Source organism: Notamacropus eugenii, chromosome 4 (genome assembly GCF_028372415.1).
Source record: "Notamacropus eugenii isolate mMacEug1 chromosome 4, mMacEug1.pri_v2, whole genome shotgun sequence".
NCBI lineage: Eukaryota > Metazoa > Chordata > Mammalia > Diprotodontia > Macropodidae > Notamacropus > Notamacropus eugenii.
In genome coordinates this window covers 427,692,700-427,714,294 of record NC_092875.1, presented here as the reverse complement: position 1 = coordinate 427,714,294, position 21,595 = coordinate 427,692,700, and the positions used below count along the sequence as shown (strand labels likewise).

General features: G+C 38.9%; 1 protein-coding gene across 3 annotated transcripts in view; it reads right to left on the bottom strand.

The window, feature by feature from the left end:
* The window catches only part of ADAMTS12 (ADAM metallopeptidase with thrombospondin type 1 motif 12), a 528,119-nt gene that overhangs the window by 51,412 nt on the left and 455,112 nt on the right, over positions 1 to 21,595 (bottom strand). For 2 of the 3 annotated variants that reach the window (XR_011966393.1, XM_072605885.1), the window contains exons 19-20: positions 10,503 to 11,681; positions 7,807 to 7,959 (exon numbers count right to left, since the gene is read on the bottom strand). Coding sequence is in view for 2 of the 3 variants with exons in the window: in XM_072605885.1 (XP_072461986.1) it covers positions 7,807 to 7,959; positions 10,503 to 11,681 (1,332 nt within the window). In the remaining variant the exon portion in view is untranslated. The remainder of the gene's footprint in view (positions 1 to 7,806; positions 7,960 to 10,502; positions 11,682 to 21,595) is intronic. The other variant, XM_072605886.1, reaches the window with a different exon arrangement.

Sequence of the window (21,595 nt, the reverse complement as noted above, 5' to 3'; positions counted from 1 at the left end):
AAGTTAGAATGACAAATGCCACTGGCTGGAGCCAGTGTTAAGACTGAAATGAAATCACAACTCTCTCTTCCTGGCGTTTTTATGATCTATGAAATCATTTCAATGTGTTCCCAGGTTAAATTCATTAACAGTGGGTAGCCCAATATCATGGTAATCATTTCCCCTGACTTTGCATACCCTAGGCTTTTTCTGATTTCAAGATGCTCTCTTAGGATAAAAAAAATGTCCAAGACATTAAATCTACCCCAATAGGCAGAAAAGATGCTCAGCTTATCACTACATTCCTGCCTCATTCTCACACAGGAACACTGGTCTTAAAGACTTTAAAAGATCACATACTAAGAGAAGTTGAAGGAGGAGAAGTGAATCTAGTAATTGTATCTTTCAGAAACATTCCATTGACAAAATGCTTTGGTGTTCAGGAGGAGTTTCAGAAAAGTTTCCTCTTGGAGGTAGTGGGAGGGGGATAAATAATATGTTTGGAGTAGGAGAACAGAGCTAGGGAAACCATTTACATAATGAAAACAATTTTATAGAAAAAAACAACTTTGAAAGACTTTAGAACTCTGATTAATATAATGATAATAATATGATGATAAGCCATGGATTTCGTGGGCTGGGAATGAATCATGCCACCCACCTCCTGCTAGAGAGGTGATGGGTGTAAAATCCAGGAAAAGACATGTATTTTTGGCCAGTGTAGGAATTTGTTTTGTTGGGTTATGGAAGTTTATTGTGAGGGTGTGTGCGTGCGTGCGTGCATGCGTGTGTGTGTGTGTGTGTGTGTGAGAGAGAGAGAGAGAGAGAGAGAGAGAGAGAGAGAAAGGGAGAGAGAGAAAGAGGGAGGCAGAGAAAGAGAAAAAGAGAGGGAGAGAGAGAAAGAGGGAGGCAGAGAGAGAGAAAAAGAGAGTGAGAGAGAGAGAGAAAGAGAGGGGAAAGAGAGAGAGAAAGAGAGAGATTGTTCATGGTCCATGGGGGAAAAGAGTGAAGCAGTGGGAGAGAGAACATTTCTTTTTTTGGCTCATCTTCCTATTCCTCACAACTCCCCACCAATGCTTCTGCCATTGGGAACAATTTATGAGAAAATGACTATGAAACAAACTATAAAACTGAGCACAAGTGAAAAGAGTTTAGTTAGTTCCCCAAGGACATCTCAGTGAAGCAGACAGCACTGGAACTTGAGTGAAAGCTTGGTCAGGTCGGGCCTACCCCATAGGGCCCAGGGTTGACATTTTTCCTCTGTCTAGGCAGAGATAGCTTTCCTATGTACAATCTGGGTCACAGTCAAAGACCAAACTAGGAAGAATAGAAGGACAGGGGAGGTGTTAACCCCAAGGAACAAATTAAGGAATTGCTGTAGTAGCTCAGATAACCATGGATTTTACTGGTTTCCTATGGGAGGAAAGGGAAAGAGGAGCTAGCAAGGGTAAGTAGCTACTCAGAGGTGCCCTTTAAGACAGGGAATTTTGAAACTTCTTTTACACTGTGAATCTCTTTGGTGAATTCTGGTGAGGCTTATGGGCATCTTCTCAGAATAAGCACCCCTACTATAGGGTTCATAAATAGGGATATTAGGTATTCCGTCTACCAGCTTCCCTGCCTGAGCTCCAAAAATCTTTGATACTCATTGAAGCTATTAGTTTCACTATTTGACGTATTTCACAAATTAGAAATTAATTTGAGTTAACAAGCATATTCCTTTAAAATTTAAATATTCCCATCAAATAAAGGGAAAGGTCATTATTTCTTAGACATAATTTATTTAACCAGATTTCTTTGCTTCTAATATAGGATGGAAGGAATCAGAGGCCAACTGGTCCCCAAATGACCAAAACAAGAATTTCCTTCTATATAATATCTCTCTGCATCATTCCTGACCTGTTCAGTCTTCGTTACAAGTTCTCCAGAGAGGAGTGAAACTCATACCTGCCTAGGCAGTCCATTTTATTTTTGTTAGTCAAAACTGTTAGGAAGCTTTCTTAAATCAAGCAAACATTTGTACATCTTTGCAACTTGTACCAACTGTCCTTAGCGCTTCCCTCTGGGGATGAATAAACATGATTTTGGTCTCCCTTCAGTGGTAACAACACTTCAGATCCCTGAAGACAGGTATTATGTTTAAGTTGGTCTTCTCTGCGTTAAACAGCCCCAGTTCTTTATACTGATCCTTAAAAGGCATGAACTCAAGGCTTCTCACCATTCTAATTTATCCATCTGTCAACAAGCAAGGGCAACTAGGTGGTGCAGTGGATAGAACACCAGGCCTGGATTCAGAAAGACCCAAGTTCAAATCTGGCCTCACACATTTAGTAGCTATGAGACCCTGGACAAGTTATTTAACCCTGTTTCCCTCAGTATCCTCATCTGTAAAATAAACTGGAGAAGGATATAGCAAACCATTCCAGTACCTTTGCAAGAAATGCCAAATGGGCTGATGAAGAGTTGGACATGACTGAAATGACTAAGCAATAACAGAAACAGGCAAGACACTACTTGCCCAGCATTGACACAGTTTCCTTTATCCTTTCCATCTCTCCAATGTATTTCCTAAAATGTAAAGCCCAGAACTGAACATAACACTCCAAACGTAGTCTGGCCGGAGAAGAGTATAGAGAGCCTATCAGTTCCCTAACCTTGGACACTGTGCATCTCTGAACACTATCTAAGATTTTATTAGCTTCTTTGACTCCCGTGGTAGATTGTTAGTTCATATTAAGGTTACCATTTGCTAAAAAAAACCCCAAAAATACAAGAAGAAGAAAATAAAAGCAGATCTTCTTCAGACTATCATCTTGAACACAAATGTAAGATACAATATTTATTCCTATTACATTCCAAATTATTAGATTCAGCCAAATGATCTAGTTATTTAAGATCTTGATTGTCCTTCAGCTATTTCCCCATCTTTATGTTATCTATCAATTTGAAAAGCAGTAATCTATCTTTATTCAAGTTGTTTAAAAATTGGGTAACATAGAACCAAACATGGATTCCTGGGACTTTCTACCTCCTGATAATTGATATAAGATCATTAATTGCTTTTTGTGTACATCCCTTCAACCAATTCTGAACCCACAAAATTTCACAATTAACTGGCCCACATCTTTATGTCTTTTCCAGAAGACTATCATTTGTAAGATCTAGGGTACCCAGCATCAATTCACTGAGAGAATGAAAGTTTTGACTCACAAAGGAGACAGTAAAAAGAGGGAAGAAATTTTGGCACATTTAGCCAATTTCCTTCCTACTATAAGTAGAAAGAAAAGTCAGGTATTATTGTGGGGACTTTGGGTATACAAAAAGCAAGATGAGGGTACTAGAGCTCTACATGGTGGAAGAGAAGAAGGATCAAGTGATAGATAAGTATTAAAAAGGGAGATGAAAGGGTGCCAAAGACAAATTTCATTTCCTTTCCAAATTTTCTAGCTACTCCCTCCTCCTCTTCTTCCACAGATCAGATAGGAAATTGTCCCTCCCTTGCAAAAACGAATGATACCAAGATGGAGGAAAAGTTTATATTTCTGTCACTAGCTGTACTTTGCTGAGACTGAGGTGTTGAGAATCTGTTTGGGAACCTCCAGCCAGTTTCTTGCAACATGAAATTCTTTCCTGAAAAGGGTCCTGCCCATAAACCAAAGAGCAGATCTCCTTTCCCCTGACCTTCTCTATTTCTTATCTGCTTCCTAGGATGTCAGGAACTTTTTGTCATTGCTGATTGCCATCTAATTATGCCTGTTGTCTTCCCCCCACTCCCCATCATATTTCCATCACCTCAAGTGGCTGACATCTGTGAATAATCAAGTCAATCACTAGGACTGGGGATGGAGAGAGGCAATGTTATAGTAGGAAAAGAGAGATATGGTTAAAATAGAGTTCTAAGTGATTATAAAATAAAAACTATCCTGGTTTGGGAAACTGAGTTTCTCTGTAGCTCTGAAATCCAGGGAGCTATGATGAGCAGGAGAATACGTTTAGGAGTGGAGAGTCATCCTAGTAAAGTCAGTCCCAGATTAGGAGGCAAGGCACAGGCAGTATTGGCAAGCTCCCTGTTTATCTGACTCAACCTACTTCCCAGAAGCTTCAGCTTTTTATTGCAACTGTTTGCATTTCTGGCCCCATCCTATATTTATACACAGGGTGGTCACACCACATTAGACCCAGATGCATCCTTTATTTCCTGACTGATAAATTTATGGGATCAGATACCACCCACATTCATTAAAAACTGTGGGTTTTGGAAAAGGGGGCAGTATTAGATCTGGCAACTGGTTAGAATAAACAACTTTCTACTATTAATAAAGGTTGTTCTTAATTCTGACTGACCCCTTTAAAAGGAGCTGTATCTCCAAATGATCATGTCTCCCCATCCTTAAAAAACCCTCAGTTAATCCCACAATCCCTGCTAACTATAGTCCCATATCTTTCCTCCTCTTATGGGAAAAAAAACCCACTCCTTGAGAAGGGAGTGCTTAATAAAATAATTTAATATGTTTAATTAATTATAAATTACATTATAATTTATATTATATATTTACATAATATGTAATTATAATTAATAAAAATTATTATCTCCAATTGTAAATTTTAAAATAAAACACTATCAAGAAGATTACAACAATAAATGACAAAGATCATACACTATGACCAGGTAGGATTTATACCAAGAATGCAGGGCTTCGTTCAACATTTAGGAAAACTATTAGCATAATTAACCATATTGATAACAAAAAAAACCAAAAATCATATGATTCTCTCAAAAGATGCAGAAAAACCTTTTGGCAAAAGACAATACCTATTCCTATTAAAAAGATTAGGAGCAGCTAGGTGGTCCAGGTGATACAGCACTGGCCCTCGAGTCAAAAGGACTAGTTTAAATCTAGCCTCAGACATTTATTAGCTCAGTAACCTTTGGCAAGTCACTTAATCCTGATTGCCTCAAAAAAAAATACTTAGAAAGCATAGGAATAAATGGAACCTTCTTTAAAATGATAAATAGTACCTATCTAAAACAAAGAGCAAGCATTTTCTGCAATGATGATGAACTCAACATCTTCTCAGTAAGATCAAGAGTGAAGCAAGTATTTCCCTTATCACCACTATTATTCAACATTGTATTAGGAAAGCTATATGTAGCAATGAGACAAGAAAAAAAATTGGCAATAAGAAAGCAAAACTCTTCCTCTGCAAATGATATGGTATACTCACAGAACTCTAGAGAATCAGCTAAAAATCTAGTTGGAACAATAACCGCAGAATTGCAGGATATAAAATGAAGCTAAATAAATCATCAGCATTTCTATATACTACCAAAAAAAATCAGCAGACAGAAATAGAAAAAGAAATTACAAAACACTTTTACTACAAATACAGATGGAAACAATTGCAGAAATATTAATTGCTCATGAGTAGACTGGGTCAATATAAAAAAACCACAATTCTACCTAAATTAGTTTACTTATTTAATGTCATGTCAATCAAATTACCAAAGAATTATTTTATATTGCTAGAAAAAATAAGAAAATTTATCTGGAGGAATAAAAAATCAAGAATATTAAGGGATCAATGAAAAGAAATGCAAAAGTAAGTAGCCAAGTAGTACCAGATTTCAAACTATATTATAAAGTGGTAATCATGAAAAGAATCTAAGAAAAAGAGTGGTGGACCAGTGGAATAGATTAGATATACAATACACAATAGTAAATGGCCATACTATTCTTTGTTGTTGTTCAGGTGCTTTTTGGTCATGTCCAAGTCTTCATGACTCCATTTGGGGTTTTCTTGGCAAAGATACCAGCGAGGTTTGTCATTTCCTTCTGCAGCTCATTTTACTGATGAAGAAACTGAGGCAAACAGGGTTAAATGACTTGTCATGGGTCACACATCTAGGAAGTGTCTGAAGCCAGATTTGAACTTAGGAAAAGTTTTCCTGACTCTAGGTCCAGCACTCCATCCACTGAGCCAATGTTTGATAAACCCAGAGATCCATGCTTTGGAGGCAAAAATTTACCATTTCACAAAAATTCCTTGGCAAATTGGAAAGCAGTTTGGCTGAAACTAAGCATAAACCAGTAACTCATACCCTATACTAAAATAAAAGCAAATGAGTAAATTATTTAGCATTTAGAGTGATAGAAGTAAACTAGAGGAACACAGATAAATATACCTGTAAGATCTGTGGATAATGGAAGAGTTTTTAACTAAAAAAGAGATAGAGGATATTACAGGAGGTAAAAATGGATACTTTGATTACATGAAATTAAAAAGATTCTGCAGAAACAAAACCAATGCAGCCAAAATTAGAAGGAAAGCAGGAGACTGGGAGAAAATTTACAGCAAGTTTCTCTCATAAAGGTCTCATTTCTCAAGTAGATAACTGAGCCAAAATTATAAAAATAAGAGCTATATCCCAATTGATAAATGGTCAAAGGATATGAACAGAAAATTTTCAAAAGAAGAAATCAAAGCTATCAATAGTCACATTAAAAATGCTCTAAATTATAACTGCTTAGAGAAAACAACTCTGAGGTACCACTTCATACTTATCAGATTGCCTAACATGACAGAAAAGAAAATCATAAATGTTTAATGGGCTGTGAGAAAATAGGAAGACTAATGCACTGTTGGTAGAGTTCTGAACTGGTCCAACCATTCTGGGGAACAAACTGAAATTATGTCCAAAGCATATAGAACTGTACATATCCCATAACCCAGCAATAACATCACTAGGTCTATATCTCAAAGAGATCAAAGAAAAAGGAGAAAGATCTATATGTACAGAAACACTTATAGCAGCTCTTTTTGTGGTAGCAAAGAATTGGAAACTCAGGGGATGTCCATCAATTGGGGAATGACTGAACAAGCTGTGATATAAGATTGCAATGGAATTCTACTGTCTTATAAGATATGATGAGTGGAATGGTTTCAGAAAAATCTAGGAAGACTAATATGGACTGATATAAAGTGAAGTGAGTAGAATCACGAAAACATTGCACATTGTAACAGCAATATTGTAAGGCTTATCAATTACTCTGATCAAGGCAATGATCCTAGACACTTCCAAAGAACTCATGATGAACAATGCCATCTTCCTACAGAAAGAGAATTCTAAGTGCAGACTGAAGCATGCTTTTTTTCATTTTCTTTATGTTTCTTGGTTTTTAAATTTTTTTTAACAACATAGTTTATAAGGAAATATGTTTTGCATGACTTCACATGTATGGATATTGTATTGCTTGCCTTCTCAATGGATAGTGGAGGGAAAGAATTTAAAACTCAAAATTTTAAGACATGAATGCTAAAATCAACAAAAGCAAGAAAATAAAAACAAAGTCTGATGGTTCTCTATGATTTCCAGGATCAAATATAAAGTTCTCTGTCATTTAAAACCTTTCATAGCCTGGTCCTTTCCTCTCTTCCCAGGCATTTTATATTTCCTTCCACATCCTTTATAACCCAGTTGTACAAGCCTACCTGTTGCTCCTTGAAAATAAGACTTCTTTTCTTGTTTGGAGTCTTTGCAGTGGATGTTCCTCACACCTGAAATGCTGGACCCTCTCACACCCACCTTTTAGTTCCCCTGGATTTCTTCAAGACTCAGTTAAATCCCATCTTCTGCAAGAGGTCCTTCTCCATTGCCCAGGTGCTAGCTAACCACTTTCCCTTTTACCTTCATTTACTCGATATGTGTGTGCACGTGTGTATGCATGTATGAACATGCATGAGCATACTATGTGTGTGCATGTGTGGTCTGCTTTCTTGTGAATCTTTAAGGAGTCCTTTCTCAAGCACAAAGCTGAGCTTTGATACCTTGCTCCAGTTGCTCACTTTCCAGCCCGCACAAGGGCGCAGGTGACATCTCTTGGCAGGGTCGGGCTTCTGAATGGACTCGCAGTCAGAATCAATCTGAGTACTACATTCCACATGTCTCCAAAGAGCGCCCAAGCCACAGGTAGTTGAACACTGTGGGAGAGCACAAGAAAGGGTTGACAGAGCAAGGTACACAATGACTATAACAGTGTAAGCAGAAGCAATATGGAAACTGCTGGATTCAGATGAATGGCAGTGACCGATCTTGCCCCAAGAGAGGATGAAACACCTTGCCTCTCCACAGAGAGGGGGGTAGCTATGGAGTGGAATGGTACATAGGCTATTAGATAACATTGCTTTCTTAGATAGTTTGGCTTGACTGTTTTGCTGTGTTAAAAGGGAGGACTTAATAAGGGAGGGAAGTTTATCAGGAAATTATTGTGTAAAAACAATGCTTAAAGAAATTAATTCAGGGATATTCGCTGGAAGGTCAAATATTGAAACTGAAGCTTAAACACTTTGGTCACATAATGAGAAGATGGGACTTATTGGAAAAGACTTTGATGTTGGGAAAGACTGAATGTAAGATCAGAAGGGGATGGCCGAGGATGAGATGGATAGTCTCTTTAAAAAAACCAGATCCTTTACAGAAACTTGTGCAGCCATACTTCCCACATTCTGAATTTGTGAAGTTGATTTTTTGAACCCAAACTACAGGACTTTACATTTAACCCTAATGAATTTCCATTTAATCAGCTTAACTTGTCTGTGATTTCAGCATACTTTTGAGATCCAAACTCTGCTTTTCAACCTATTAGCTATCTCTCCAAGATGATGGCATTTGACATGCCTGACATCTATGCTTCATTGATAAAAATGTGGAATCACAAGGTCCAAGACAAATCCTTGAGGCTTGCATTGTTGCTTCAGTTTTATCACTTGAAAAATGAGGGACAGAGTGGGACAAGATCATCTCTAAGCTTGCTTCCTTTTCTGAAATGCTATGATCCTATTAAATACTTCTACAATCACTCTGCATTTTAGTGATTCATCTATTCACTCAGTAGCACATTTATTATCTACTATGTACAAAATACTTGTCATAATACTGGTATGCTCTGTCTTGTATACTCCATGTCCTAAGTCATGAGGCAATCTCTTCCTGGAATACAGCTAGAAGGAACTCAGAAACTCATGATTTGGTTATGTTCTATAAGACAGAAGCTGATCCTGCCACCTTGGGTTACAGATTACTGGTATGTCTTTTGCATGGTGCACAGTGGCTATGGCCATCTCCTCCTCCACTCTCATCTCCTCCCTTCAGTCTCTTTCACAAAGGTATAAATATGCAATAGGGGCTCTCAAACACTCCCTAGCATACACAACTACTCTTCTGTCTCTCCAAACACTTGATGAACTATTGCTACTAATGTTAGCTGTCTGCCCGTGCTCCCTTGATAAATATATTTAAGTCAGCCTCTAACCCCTCACTTACCAAACACTAGTAAAGAGATTATGTACTGAAAATGGAACAGAGTGAAAACAACATTGGGTCAGATTGCCTAGATTAAAATCCTGACTCTCTGATACTTACTACCTTGTGTACATCACTTAATCTACATGGGACACTCAGTTTCTTCATCTGTAAAATCAGAGAGTTAGATAAGATTGCCTCTGAGGTTCTTTCTACCTCTAGATCTAGGATCCTAAGGGACCAATGAAATTGAGGTGCACTTGTATTCCCTTGAATATCCCTGAAAGATCTGCCTTTCCTTCTGGCTCTTCAGCAGCCTAGGTCCTAATTGAGCTGTGCTCAGCACTAAGGAAGATTCAAATTTAATTTAAAAAATCATTTCCCTCAGGGAATTTGCAGTCTCATGGATGGATACAGAATATACCTATACACCCCTCCCCCCCACATATACACATACCTAAAAGCTTGTTCTTATGTGCGTGCATGTGCATGCATGTGCACGCGCGCAGCACACACACACACACACACACACACACACTCTCTCACACACACACACACACACACACACACACACACACATACACACTGAGTTATTTAACAACTAGCCAACTAACCTACAGATTCCTACTGTAAGTGACTCAGAAGCCATAGGATTCCCAGAAAGGGTTCTATCATGGGTCCTTCCATCTCAATTGTGCTTGCCTGATCAGTTTTAGCCATATCTGCCCACAAGTATAAAGTAAATTGGCCATCCTAAGGCACACAGATTGTTAGAAGGGAATTCAGAGGTCAGCTCCTTCCTTTTATAGTAAAGAAAACTGATGCCCAGAAAAATAAAGAGGGGGGTGTCCCTTGATATCTAAGTAGCCCATTACAGGAGGTGTTCCTTCTTTTGTGCTATGCTCCATCTGTCACTCACAATTGGAGAGGCAATTTTGCCCCCTATTTCCTATATTTTCCAGATTGGATTGCATTTTATAGTGAAATGTTAAGTTTCTGGCTTTTCCCACACACCATCAGACCCAGCTGAGGGGGACAGTGGGAAGTACCAGCTCCAGAATCAGAGAAACTGTATTCAAAGCCAATCTCTGGTGCTTACTGTGTGACAAGGAGTCTGTATGGCTACATCAAGCATTTAACTTCCCTGGAACTCAGTTTCCTCATTTGCAAAATGAAGAAATTGTGGTTCTAAAATTCTATTAGCCAGTGATCCAGATCTTACCTCACTCCAGTTACCCACAATCCAGTACGCGGTACTTTGTGTTGGATTGGGCAATTGAAGGTGCTTATAATTGGTAGCATTCAGCAAAAACCCCTCAGCAATCAGATTCTTTGCATCCTCCTCAGTCAGATCAGATTCAAGGCCTTGTGATGAAGTCTTGTTGCTCATGGGTTCTGTTTCCATGTGGTTTGACAACTTCTCATGTGGCATTGGTTCCATTTTCTTCCCTGGTGGTAGCTGGAGGAGGGGAGGTATTTTGGTAACTATTGCGTTGACATGTAATGTGTCATACTTGAGAGCAGTGGGTTGTTGGCTGGTCCTTGTTGAAGATAACAGCTCATCTGCTGTTGTACTGAATGAATACCCTGTGGTGGGATCACTGAGGTATGGTGTTGGTTGGGGCTGGGGTGGCACACTTATGACATTTATAGGCAGAGATTGATCTGTGAGGCTTTTGCTGTTGGTCCATGTTACGGGACCATCTGTAGTTTTGTCTACCTGCTGTTCACTATCTTCTCCTGAGCCACTGTGGACTTCTATTTCTGGCCCTTCAGTCAAATGGTCAAAAATGGGAGTCACTTGCAAAGTCATTGAGTTTGTGGTGAATGGCAACACAGGAGTGACATCTGTTTTGACCGCAAAGTCCACTTTAGAGGTGGATGTCATTTCTGAATGGGAAATGTTCTCATTGCTAGTTGTAATTCTGCTATTTTTCTGGGTACTCACAGATCCAGTAGTAGGATTTGGCTCGGATGTTCTTTCAGTGGCAACAGTGGAAACATGAGGGTCTGGCTTAGAGGGAATTGAATTATTTTGCAATTTTTCTCCTGCTGGGTCTTGATCTTTGGAAGACATGGTAGGACTTGTGCTAACAGTTGTCATACTGCTCAGGCTCACAGATTCAGGCATAATGGGTGTGGTCAGAACTCTGGGACTTGGTGTAGGGGGAGGGATGGGTCTTGAGGGAGTTGACTTAGGTTTGGGTAGAGGTCTGCCATTGGAAATTGGTCCTTTCTTGGGTTTCAGAGGAGGGATTAGTAGTCGCCGCCGAGAAGGACACTGTTGTAGACCACACAGGGCTCGACTATTGGGCTTCTTTGTGAAGTCACATGGCTCATCATTGTTCTTGGCACAAGTGACATTTCGAGTCCTCACTCCGCCACCACAGGAAACAGTACACTGAAAAAAAAAAGAAAGTCTGGGTGAGGAAAGAAACCTGATCTTCATACCTGGGACTTCAAAGACCTCAAAGAAATCGTTGAAAAATTAATGGAAATTGGGCAGCATGCTTAAAAGAAATTGTAACTAGAGCTTTCCAATAATGCAGTAGGCTGCCTATTTAAGGAATGATCACCCTATTCCTGGAAGTGTCTAAACAAACCCTAACCAACCATGTATCACAAATACTAAGAAAGGATTTCTAGCACTAGCATGGGGGAGGGGAGGAAGATTGGACTAAATAGATGACTTCTGAAGTCCCTTCCAATTCTGCGTAGCTATGATTCTATGATTTTATGACTTGATTTGGGATTCCTGATCAAGTCAAAATATTCAATCCATTTCAACACATATGTATACTGAGTGACCCAAATATGCCCATAATTGTACTAGGTCTACCTATTCTTTTCCCTGAATTGGCCAGTAAGCTGATTGAATTGCCTAGTTCGATTGGTGTCATGTAGCCATCACCATGGTCTAGTCAACGGAGACAAGATCAGAATAGTAAATGTGGGAAGATCCAGTATTGTTTTTCTGGGCTGCAGAGAACTTTCATGGCCTGACAAATGTTGAAAATCAATGTATTAGCAGGCTCCCTTATTCCTCAATTTCCCAGTGACATGGGGTGATCACATTTACCTCCCAGGATAAAAATTTTATCTAACAATCAGATAATATAGTCTCAAGGGGCTTGAGGACCTGTGCAGAAATAATGGCTCCATTATGCAGAGCGTAGAAATGATCAAAGCTGGTGAAAAAGCTGTAGCCAAGATGAGGAAATCACTTTTCAGAGGAAGGTATCAACAGCATTTGGCAATGAAAGTAAAGACAAATCAAACTAAACTGAAGAGATGTGATTGAAATTGGCATTTTTGCTCCGAGTTCTAACAGTGGTGGTCCTGAGTTAATACATATAACACGATGAAATAAGCCCACAGCATGGTATAAGAATCTTTGGAAATCACAGCCACATGCATATAGACCTGGGAGGAATGGGGTGAAATCACCTCAATGGTCCAGCTCTAGTCCAGTGCCGAGCACAGTACCCAGTACTCTGTGACCCTAAGGAAGTCATTAACCTCTCAGGCTCAGTTTCCTCATCTATAAAATGGAAGCTATCATAGCAACTACCACACAGAGTTTTGTGAGAATCAAACGAGATAACATTAAAGCACTGTATAAAAGTTAGCAATTGTGATTATTAAATATGCTTAGAATGAATTTATTGACTTGGCATAGCTGTTGTACCTACTAACTGGCTGAGATCAAGCTCCTTCAACTTCCCCCTTACCATCACAGAATTTCTCTCTAGTTTTACCCTTCCAGTTGACTTTTACTCCTATGTTTGATGATGAGTGTCTCAGATCATGACCAAAGTTACCTCCTGTAGGTTTCTTCTTCTGCCTCCTCGGGGTCATGCTCTACCAATCGTTTATCTCTCCCTCTCTACTTGATCCCAACCTTGAAACATCATGATTTTAGAAGATCACAACTATGGGTAATCCAAAGAGTAACCAACAAACATGCTTGTTTCCTATCCTAAAATATAACAACAAAAATAAAAACTTTCCCTTGACCCCATTATGCCTTCAAGATAGCACTCTCTCTTTCTCCTTCCTTCTTCTACCAATAAGGAGGGACAGTTGATAGAGTGATAGGCCTGAAGTTCAGAAGACCTAAGTTCAAATCAAACCTCAGAAACTTACTACCTGTATAGCCTTGGGCAAGTCAGTTAACCCCTGTTTGCCTCAATTTCCTCAGCTATAAAATGGGGATAATAAAATCACCTACATCGAAAGGTTGTTGTGAGGATCAAATGATTTCTAATTCTATTTCCTCTTTACTCATTCACTTTGGAATCTGGCAAATGTTGGTACAGTATCCACCATCGGGGGTAGCTGCTCTTGAAAGTTACCGATGATCTTCTTACTATCAATCCAATGGCATCCAAAAAAATTCTCTTGGACTTCTTTATAACATTAGACACTCTTGACTTTCCACTCATTCTTTGACACCTTTTCCTTTTTTCTTTTTTACTTCTATAACCATGTACTATCTGGTTCTCCTATTTCTCTGATCTATGCAAATGCTTCCACATTTATATATCTGGTCTGATCTCTTTTCAGAGTTTCAATCCTTCATTCCCAATGTCTTTCTAGGAATCTTCATTTGGATTCACCGCTACAACCTCAAACTCATTCTACCCCAAACCATCACTTCCCCATTTTTGCTCCATTACATGTTCTTTCTACTAATTTTGCTATTTCTGTTCATGGTAGCTTCAAATTTGTGTAATGAGGAGACTGCTCATTACCTTAGTTACAAAAACAAATTGTGTGGTCATTTTGAATTCTCTGTTTTCTCACTCCCAGCACTGAATCATCTGCCAAGTCCTATAATATCTACTTCCAAAAGGTCCCTTACATCTGTTCTCATATTTCCATTCTCGTCATTGTCAATCACATGAATGTCTTGCTGGCAACACCATTTCCTAAACTGAACTAATTACTCACTTTGAAACTAGTCCCTCCTCCTGACTTTCCTATTTCTTTAGCACAGTTCTAACAACCCAAATACGGCTTCCTCTCTAAAGTTTTCCTTAATCACTTCCAACTAGACAGAGGCTCCAGAAAGCAGGATGTTGCAGTGGAAAGAAGGAATGCCAAATCTGGAGTCAGAGTGTCTTGGTTCAAACTCAGCTGTTCCCAAACTATGTGACCTTGGGCTAGTCACTTAACTATGCTCATCTATAAAATAAGGGTGTTGGATTAGATAGCCTCTAAGGTCCCTTTCAGCCTAGAAAAGACCCTTTACGGTCATCCCATGTTATTTTATTGTATCTCGTGGCATGCTTTACATTCTATATAGTTGTCCTACTTCTATATACTTGTCCTTCTCAGAATAATACTTTTAAACGCATAAAACAAGTACATAGGATTATAAAGGAAACTACAGAACTATTGAAATAGTTATCAAAGTATTAAAAAACCTAAAAGCAAGACCTCAGGTCAAGAAACCTTGGTACTCTCTCTTTGAGAGTAGAGGCTCTGTTGTGTCTTGTTCCCTTTTCACTAAAGAGCTAGTTCAGTGCCTTGTACGCAGCTGATAATAAAGAAATGAAGTGTGAACTGAACTGAATGGAAAGCTTGCTGTAACGATGGTGGAAATATCACAAGAAAATGAAGTCTCTTGACCTATGAGTCCACATATTTTCATTTCAGATCAGTTTCACCCATTCTGTTACTTTACATCTTTCAACCACTTTTTCAGGGGGAAAAAATGTTTAGTGAAGTAGATTGCCTCATTCATTTTGTTTCAATCTGTTATGAAGTCATCTGTTGGAACCTCATGATTCCTAGCAATGATGCAAATTTACAATGAAGGAAAGGCTTCTGGGAAAAGGAGTCTTAATCTGCAGTTGAGACAGTTTTAATTAATAGATTATTTTTTCTGCTTGGATACCTATGAAATTAAGAATAATTACTCAATGCAAAAAGTCTCCAGCTCACAGAAAGTTACTTAGTGTTCCTTGGATGAAATATTTCTTGACAAAATCCTCTGCTCACTTGGTAGGGCCCACCCACAACCTCTCCTTTTTCTGTCATTCTGAATCCACTGCGCCTTTTTTCCCTCAGACTAAAATTTCAAAAGCAAAATGAAACAAAACACATACGTTTGGGATGTGCTATGACTGCTATTATTGGAAACAACAAAAACAATGACAGAAGATGTAGTTACATAACTCTCTAAGGTTTTTGAAGTGATTAACACAGGTTATCTTGCTTGATTCTTATACCAGCACCCTAAGGTAGGTGCTGTTGATGATCCTCACTTGAGAGATGGTGACACTGAGGCTCAGGACATTAAGTGACTTGCCCACACAAGGTGCCTGATGACTTAATTCCTGAAACAAATGAGGTAGAAAAGTACAACAGATAGAGTTCTGGATGGGGAAATTAGAAGATTTGGCACTTTTTTCATGAAGGTGGGAGATAACAGTGGAGGTCAGAACAGCTCTTGTAGTCATAGGAGCTTACATTATATCAAGGATAGATTTATGATTTAGAATGGAAAGTAAGCATATATATATTTATGTATCTATATATGTAACTATCATATTAAATAGGAGCCATAATTAAAAAAGAATAAGACCATAGAATCAAAGGAAGGAAAGAGTATCTAGGAGAGAGAGAGAGTGGGTCAGCAATGACAACTGCTTTAGACCATGAGAATGAAGACAGATTAAAGGTCATTGTTTTCGGGATGTGCATTGACTTTGGGGATGTGAACAATGACTCTGGAGACAGTTGTTGTAGTTGAGTAGCTAGAACAAAAGAATCCAAGGAGTGGGTGAGATTTTGCTGAGGAAATAGAGGGAACAAATGTAATCTTTTTAGAAGTTTGGCATTGAAGGTGAGGAGAGATATAAGACAATATGCACATTAGCTGGACGTTGTAGTAGAGTCAAGGGAAAAAAATCCAAGGTAGGGGAGACTTCAACATACTTGTAGGCATAAAAGTAGGAGACAGTAGAAATAAAAAACACAAAAAGATAAAGATAATAGAGATCAAGGGGAAATGGAAAGTGTTAGCCTCAGTCAAGAGAAATGTTATGCCCTTCTTTGAAACCTGTGGGAAGGAGCAGAGAATGGGTAGAGAACCAGAGAGCTTCGGAGATGTAGATAGTTTCCATATTTTCATCTGTGGTAAAAGAATGAATGGGAGAAGAGCTGAGAATCTGAGGACAGAAGAGGCAGATGGGGGGAATTACTGGGTGAACACAGTAGAAAATCAATAAGATATGGATAGAAGGATGCCATGCGGGAATAAGTGGAGGTTAGTAAATGTAATTATGTAGTTTACTAGTCAAGTCCTAGTTATTAAAAAGTAGCAGAAAAAAGTGCATAAAGAAGGACCCAAGGGTGGAGGGGGAGTTTACTTATACCAGAACAGGGTTCCAAAGGGCACAGTGAAAGTGATGGCACAGTTGGAAAAATCAACGGAGAGAGGAGAAAGCATGAAAGTATATTTGTGGAAGTAGCAGATTGCAAAGGGTCTCTGCTTCTGACAATAATTATGTGTTATGGACAGCAGCTACTAGAGGAGAAGCAGGTTGGGATATAAGCTCTAGAGACACACTAGTCACTGATAGGATTGAGGAGACAAAGAGTTAATTTTTTTAAATGTCAAATTAATCATTCTGAAGGTGACAATGAGAATGCTGATGTGATGACACCTCTAGTAACTGCAGAGTACAGGAGAATTTCCTTGGTTTTGGGGATCTAGGAAGATGTTCCCTGCATTTCATCTATTGATACTCCAAGGATAAAAAAAAGTCTTCTGAGGTTCACAAACCAAGACCAAGTTCCTAAAGAGAACAATAATCACTGGCCTGGGTCAGAACCCTACTGCATGACTTAAAGGTGGCACCAGAAGAGAAAGGAATTAACTCTTTCAGGCCACCCAGGCCCACCACAGTCTCTCCTTCAGTATATGAGCATAACTATTCTGAAATGTTTCCCGAATTCAATCTTCTTCCCCTTCACTAATTCTGGTCAGATTATGTTGCTTTGTGAGAACTGATTATCCCTGAGTTCCTGATCTTCTCTCTACTTTTTGTTTCTAATTCCTCCCTTGGATTTAAAAACCCCTATTTAGTACTTATGTGGTTAAAATTCAATTAAACCATCTTTCTATAATTATGAAAACATTTCCATCCTGCCTCAGATCCACTTTTAGGGAATAAATTTTAAGATGAGATTTGTGCTAACATTAAATGTTGCCCAGGCTATATGAAGACCTCTGCTGTTCCTTTTCTGAGAAAGGACATAGTTCAACCTTCTCTGTTTGAGGTATGAACTTGAGGCCCCATTACTTAATCTCATAGGGTGTCTAGGCTACGTAGCACCTACAGTGTTGACATCCTTATTTGTTTCCCAAGAGGCTCCTGAACTATAGAGAAGTTCATCGTAGGATCCCTTCTCCATCACAGAGTTGTTTATGTTACATTTAGAAATTTTAGCTAGCATATACTGGAAGTGGACTGAGACAAGTCTCACTTAATACAAGGAAGTGGAAGGAATGTAAGGGGAAGTCACTGGGGATAAAGGGAGATTTAAATAGTGCAGGACTTCCAAGGGGACAAGAGAAGTGGTGGCCAGGGGAAGATAAGTAGAAAGGATAAGTAGAGGATAGGAGCATGTGTGGATGTTGTTGTTTTAGTCATTTTCAGTAGTGTCTAACTCTTTGTGACCCCATCTGGGATTTTCTTGACAAGGATATTGGAGTGGTTTTCCATTTCCTTCTCCAGTTCATTTTACAGATGAGGAAAATGAGGCAAACAACTGAAGCAGCTTGCCCAGGATTACACTGCTACTAAGTGTCTGGGACTGGATTTGAACTCACGAAGATGAGTCTTCCTGACTCTCTGCTCATCATTTTGTCCACTGTGCCACCTAGCTGCCTAGTAGGTGGGGAACAGAGAACAAAATAAAATATTATGTTAGGTCCTCCAGGGGATGCTTTTACCGTGTATGGCAATCAGAATGGACCAAATCACAGATGCTCAGAGTTGGAAGGCCCCATACTAGGTGTGAGGAGATACAAATAGTCCCTAGACTTTGGGAGTTTGAAATTTTTTTGGATGAATGCAACATATCCAGAGAAAAATGCAGTGAATAAACGGAGCAGGGATCATAGATCTAGAGTTGGAAGAGACCTGAAAGGCTTATTTAGTCCAACCTTCCAACATTACAGACAGTGAAACTGAGGACTAGAGAGGCTAAATGACTTGCCCAAGGTCAAATAGGTAATAAGTATCAGAAGTGGAATTTGAACCCAGCTCCTTTGAACCCAGATCCCATCTTCTTATTATATGCTGCTGTTTCCCTTCCATAATCAGAATAAAAAGAGCAGTCAAAGACCAGGTTTCTCCCCCTTTCTTATTTGTTGTCTCTAAGCAGCCTCAGAGTAGGAGATAGGCTGATACCCACCACAGTGATACCGGCAGGAGGCTTATCTCCTGGCAATATTACCTAAGATTCTATTCAATGAGATCTGAAGCACCTTCCAAGAGAGTCAGTCTCAAAAAGAGTAATTTCAAGAGCATGAGGAAGGCAGTGGGGTGGGCTATATATTGTATGTGCAAGCAAAACTAGAGGACCCAAACAAATAATCAATCTCACTGGGTTAGCCTGAAAAACTTCTGGTTTGGAAAGCCAAGCCATTCGAATAACATGCTCTCTCCACTCTGCTTGTTAGTTCTGCACTGTCTCTTCTCTGGAAACCCCCTTGCAATATCTCTTGCTAGAAACTTCTAGCTTCTTGGCACCTACCTGCCTATGACATTGGGGGTGAGAAACCAATCAGAAAAGGTTGAGCGAGACACCATCTTTTCCTATAAAGTACCCAGCTCTCTTTTATGGAGTGATCTAGGTGTGTATACACCAGTCTCTGGGAGAAGAGGGGACAGCCAGGTATAACTTGGGTGCTGGGTCCACAGGGACCATTGCACATGATTATGGTTCACTTTTTGTCCTCCTGCCAAAGCCTCAAGGTTGAAGTTCCTTACCTGAAGCCCTAATAGACCTGCTCCACCAGGTAAAGACAAGGACAAGTCCTGACCCTCTGGAAATCCAATAGTATTCTTATTTCTCTGATGCCTGTCAGCTCTATGCAAACCTTCCTCTGGCTATTCAACCCACTAAATAACAATAAAAACAAGAACATCAATGATGGTGATGACAGTTAAGTCTAATTTGATCCTTACCTCAACCACAGGAGGCAGGACATATTATTATCCCTATTTTACATATAAGGAAACTGAGGCAGGCAGAGATTAAGTGACTTGCCCACCATTCCACAGGTAGAAAGTGGCTGGGACTAGATATGAACTCAAGTCTTCCTGACTCACTGCTCTATCCACTGTACCACTTAGATTCAGTTAAACCATGAGTTGACTTCCCTCCCACTCCCACAACTTGTCAACCATATGATTGATGAGCTAATCAGATAGTTTATATAAACACAAGAAAGGGAAAATTAACTAGCAATCTCCTTGGGGCAGGGCCAACCCAACTGGGACCATGCCTCGATGCAGTCGATTGTAATTTGAGAAAGTGAATGAAACCATAAGATCAAATTAATGGACTTTAAAATTCAATGGCTTTTCCATACAATAGATAAAGAAGATCATGAAAAGCATAACAGATAATTTTGATTATATGAGATTAAGAAAGTTTCTGTAAAAACAAAACCAACATAGCCAAAATTAGAAGGAAAGCAGGAAAGTAAAAAAACGAATTTTTGAAGACAGTTTCACAGATAAAGGTCTCATTTATCAAATATATAGGCAACTGAGTCAAATTTATAAAACTATCAACCATTCTCCAATTGATAAATGGTGAAAGGATATGAAAAGACAGTTTTCAGATGAAAAAAATCAGTTATCTGTAGTCACATGAAAAAATGTTCTGAATCATTACTGACTGGAGAAATTCAAATTAAAACATCTCTGAGATACCATCTCACCCCTATCAGAGTGGCTAACATGACAGAAAAGGAAAACAATAAATGCTGGAGGGGATGTGGAAAAAAGGGACACTAATGCACTGCTGATGGAGCTGTGAACTAATCTAGCTATTTTAGAGAACAATTTGGAACTATGCCCAAAGGGCTATAAAACTATGAATACCCTATGAAGACCCAACAATATCCCTACCAGGTCTATATCCCAAAGAGCTCAAATAAAAAGGAAAAGGACCTATATGTACAAAAACATTTATAGCAGTTCTTTCTGAGGCAGCAAAAAGTTGGAAATTAAAGGGATGCCCATAAATTGGGGAATGGCTGAACAAGTTGTGGTATATCAATGTGATGAAATTCTATTGTACTATAAGAAATTATGAGGGGCATAGTTTTAGAAAAACCTGGGAAGATTTATATGAACTGATGCAAAATGCAGTGAGCAGAACCAGGAGACCATTGTCCATAGTAATGGAAATATTGTAATGATGATCAACCCTGGAAGACTTAGTGACTCTGATTAATACAATGATCCAAGACAGTTCCAAAGGACTCATAATAAAAAATGCTACAGAGAATAATATCTACAGAAAAAATATCTACAGAGAGAGAACTGATGGACTCTGAGTGCAAACTGAAGTATAATTTTTTGCTTCATTTTCCTTGCTTTTTGTTGCAAAATGGCTAATATGGAAATATGTTTTGCACAATTTCACACATATAATTTAAATCATATTGCTTGCCTTCTCAGGCTGGAGGGAGAGAGAAAATTTGAAGCTCAAAATAAAAAAGAGAGAATGCTTAAATAAATAAATAAATAAGAAACTTTAAAAATAAGTTCAATAGCTTTGAAGCTTTTCTTTATAGATAGTAAGATCTAAACTTTCCAACTCAAGCTCCACTTTCATCTGTAACTCTCCCCACTTTGATCTGTAACTCTATTTGTTTGAACTCAACTCAACAAGATGCCTCTCTTCCTTTACTCCCATACTACCTGGTGCTTCCCCTCCCTACCCTTTCCAGCTTCCTTCTGTGTGGTCTTCCCCTATTAGATTATAAGCTCCTTGAAGGCTGAGACTGTACTTACTTTTTCTTATTTGTATCTCTAGTGCTTAGCCCTATGCCTGGCACATGGTAGGTGCTTAGTAAATGTAATGTTTACTGAATTGAAATTGAATTGAATGGGTCATTAATGACTTACCTGCAAACAATCTTCATTGAAATATGAAAATCCTGGTAAGACTGTTAAGCAGCACCAGGACACAAACTGAGCAGAGTACCACACGGTTGTCTAAGACTGAGACAATAAAGAATGGTGGCAGTAACAGCAGCCATTCAGTTGGTTCTTGGGA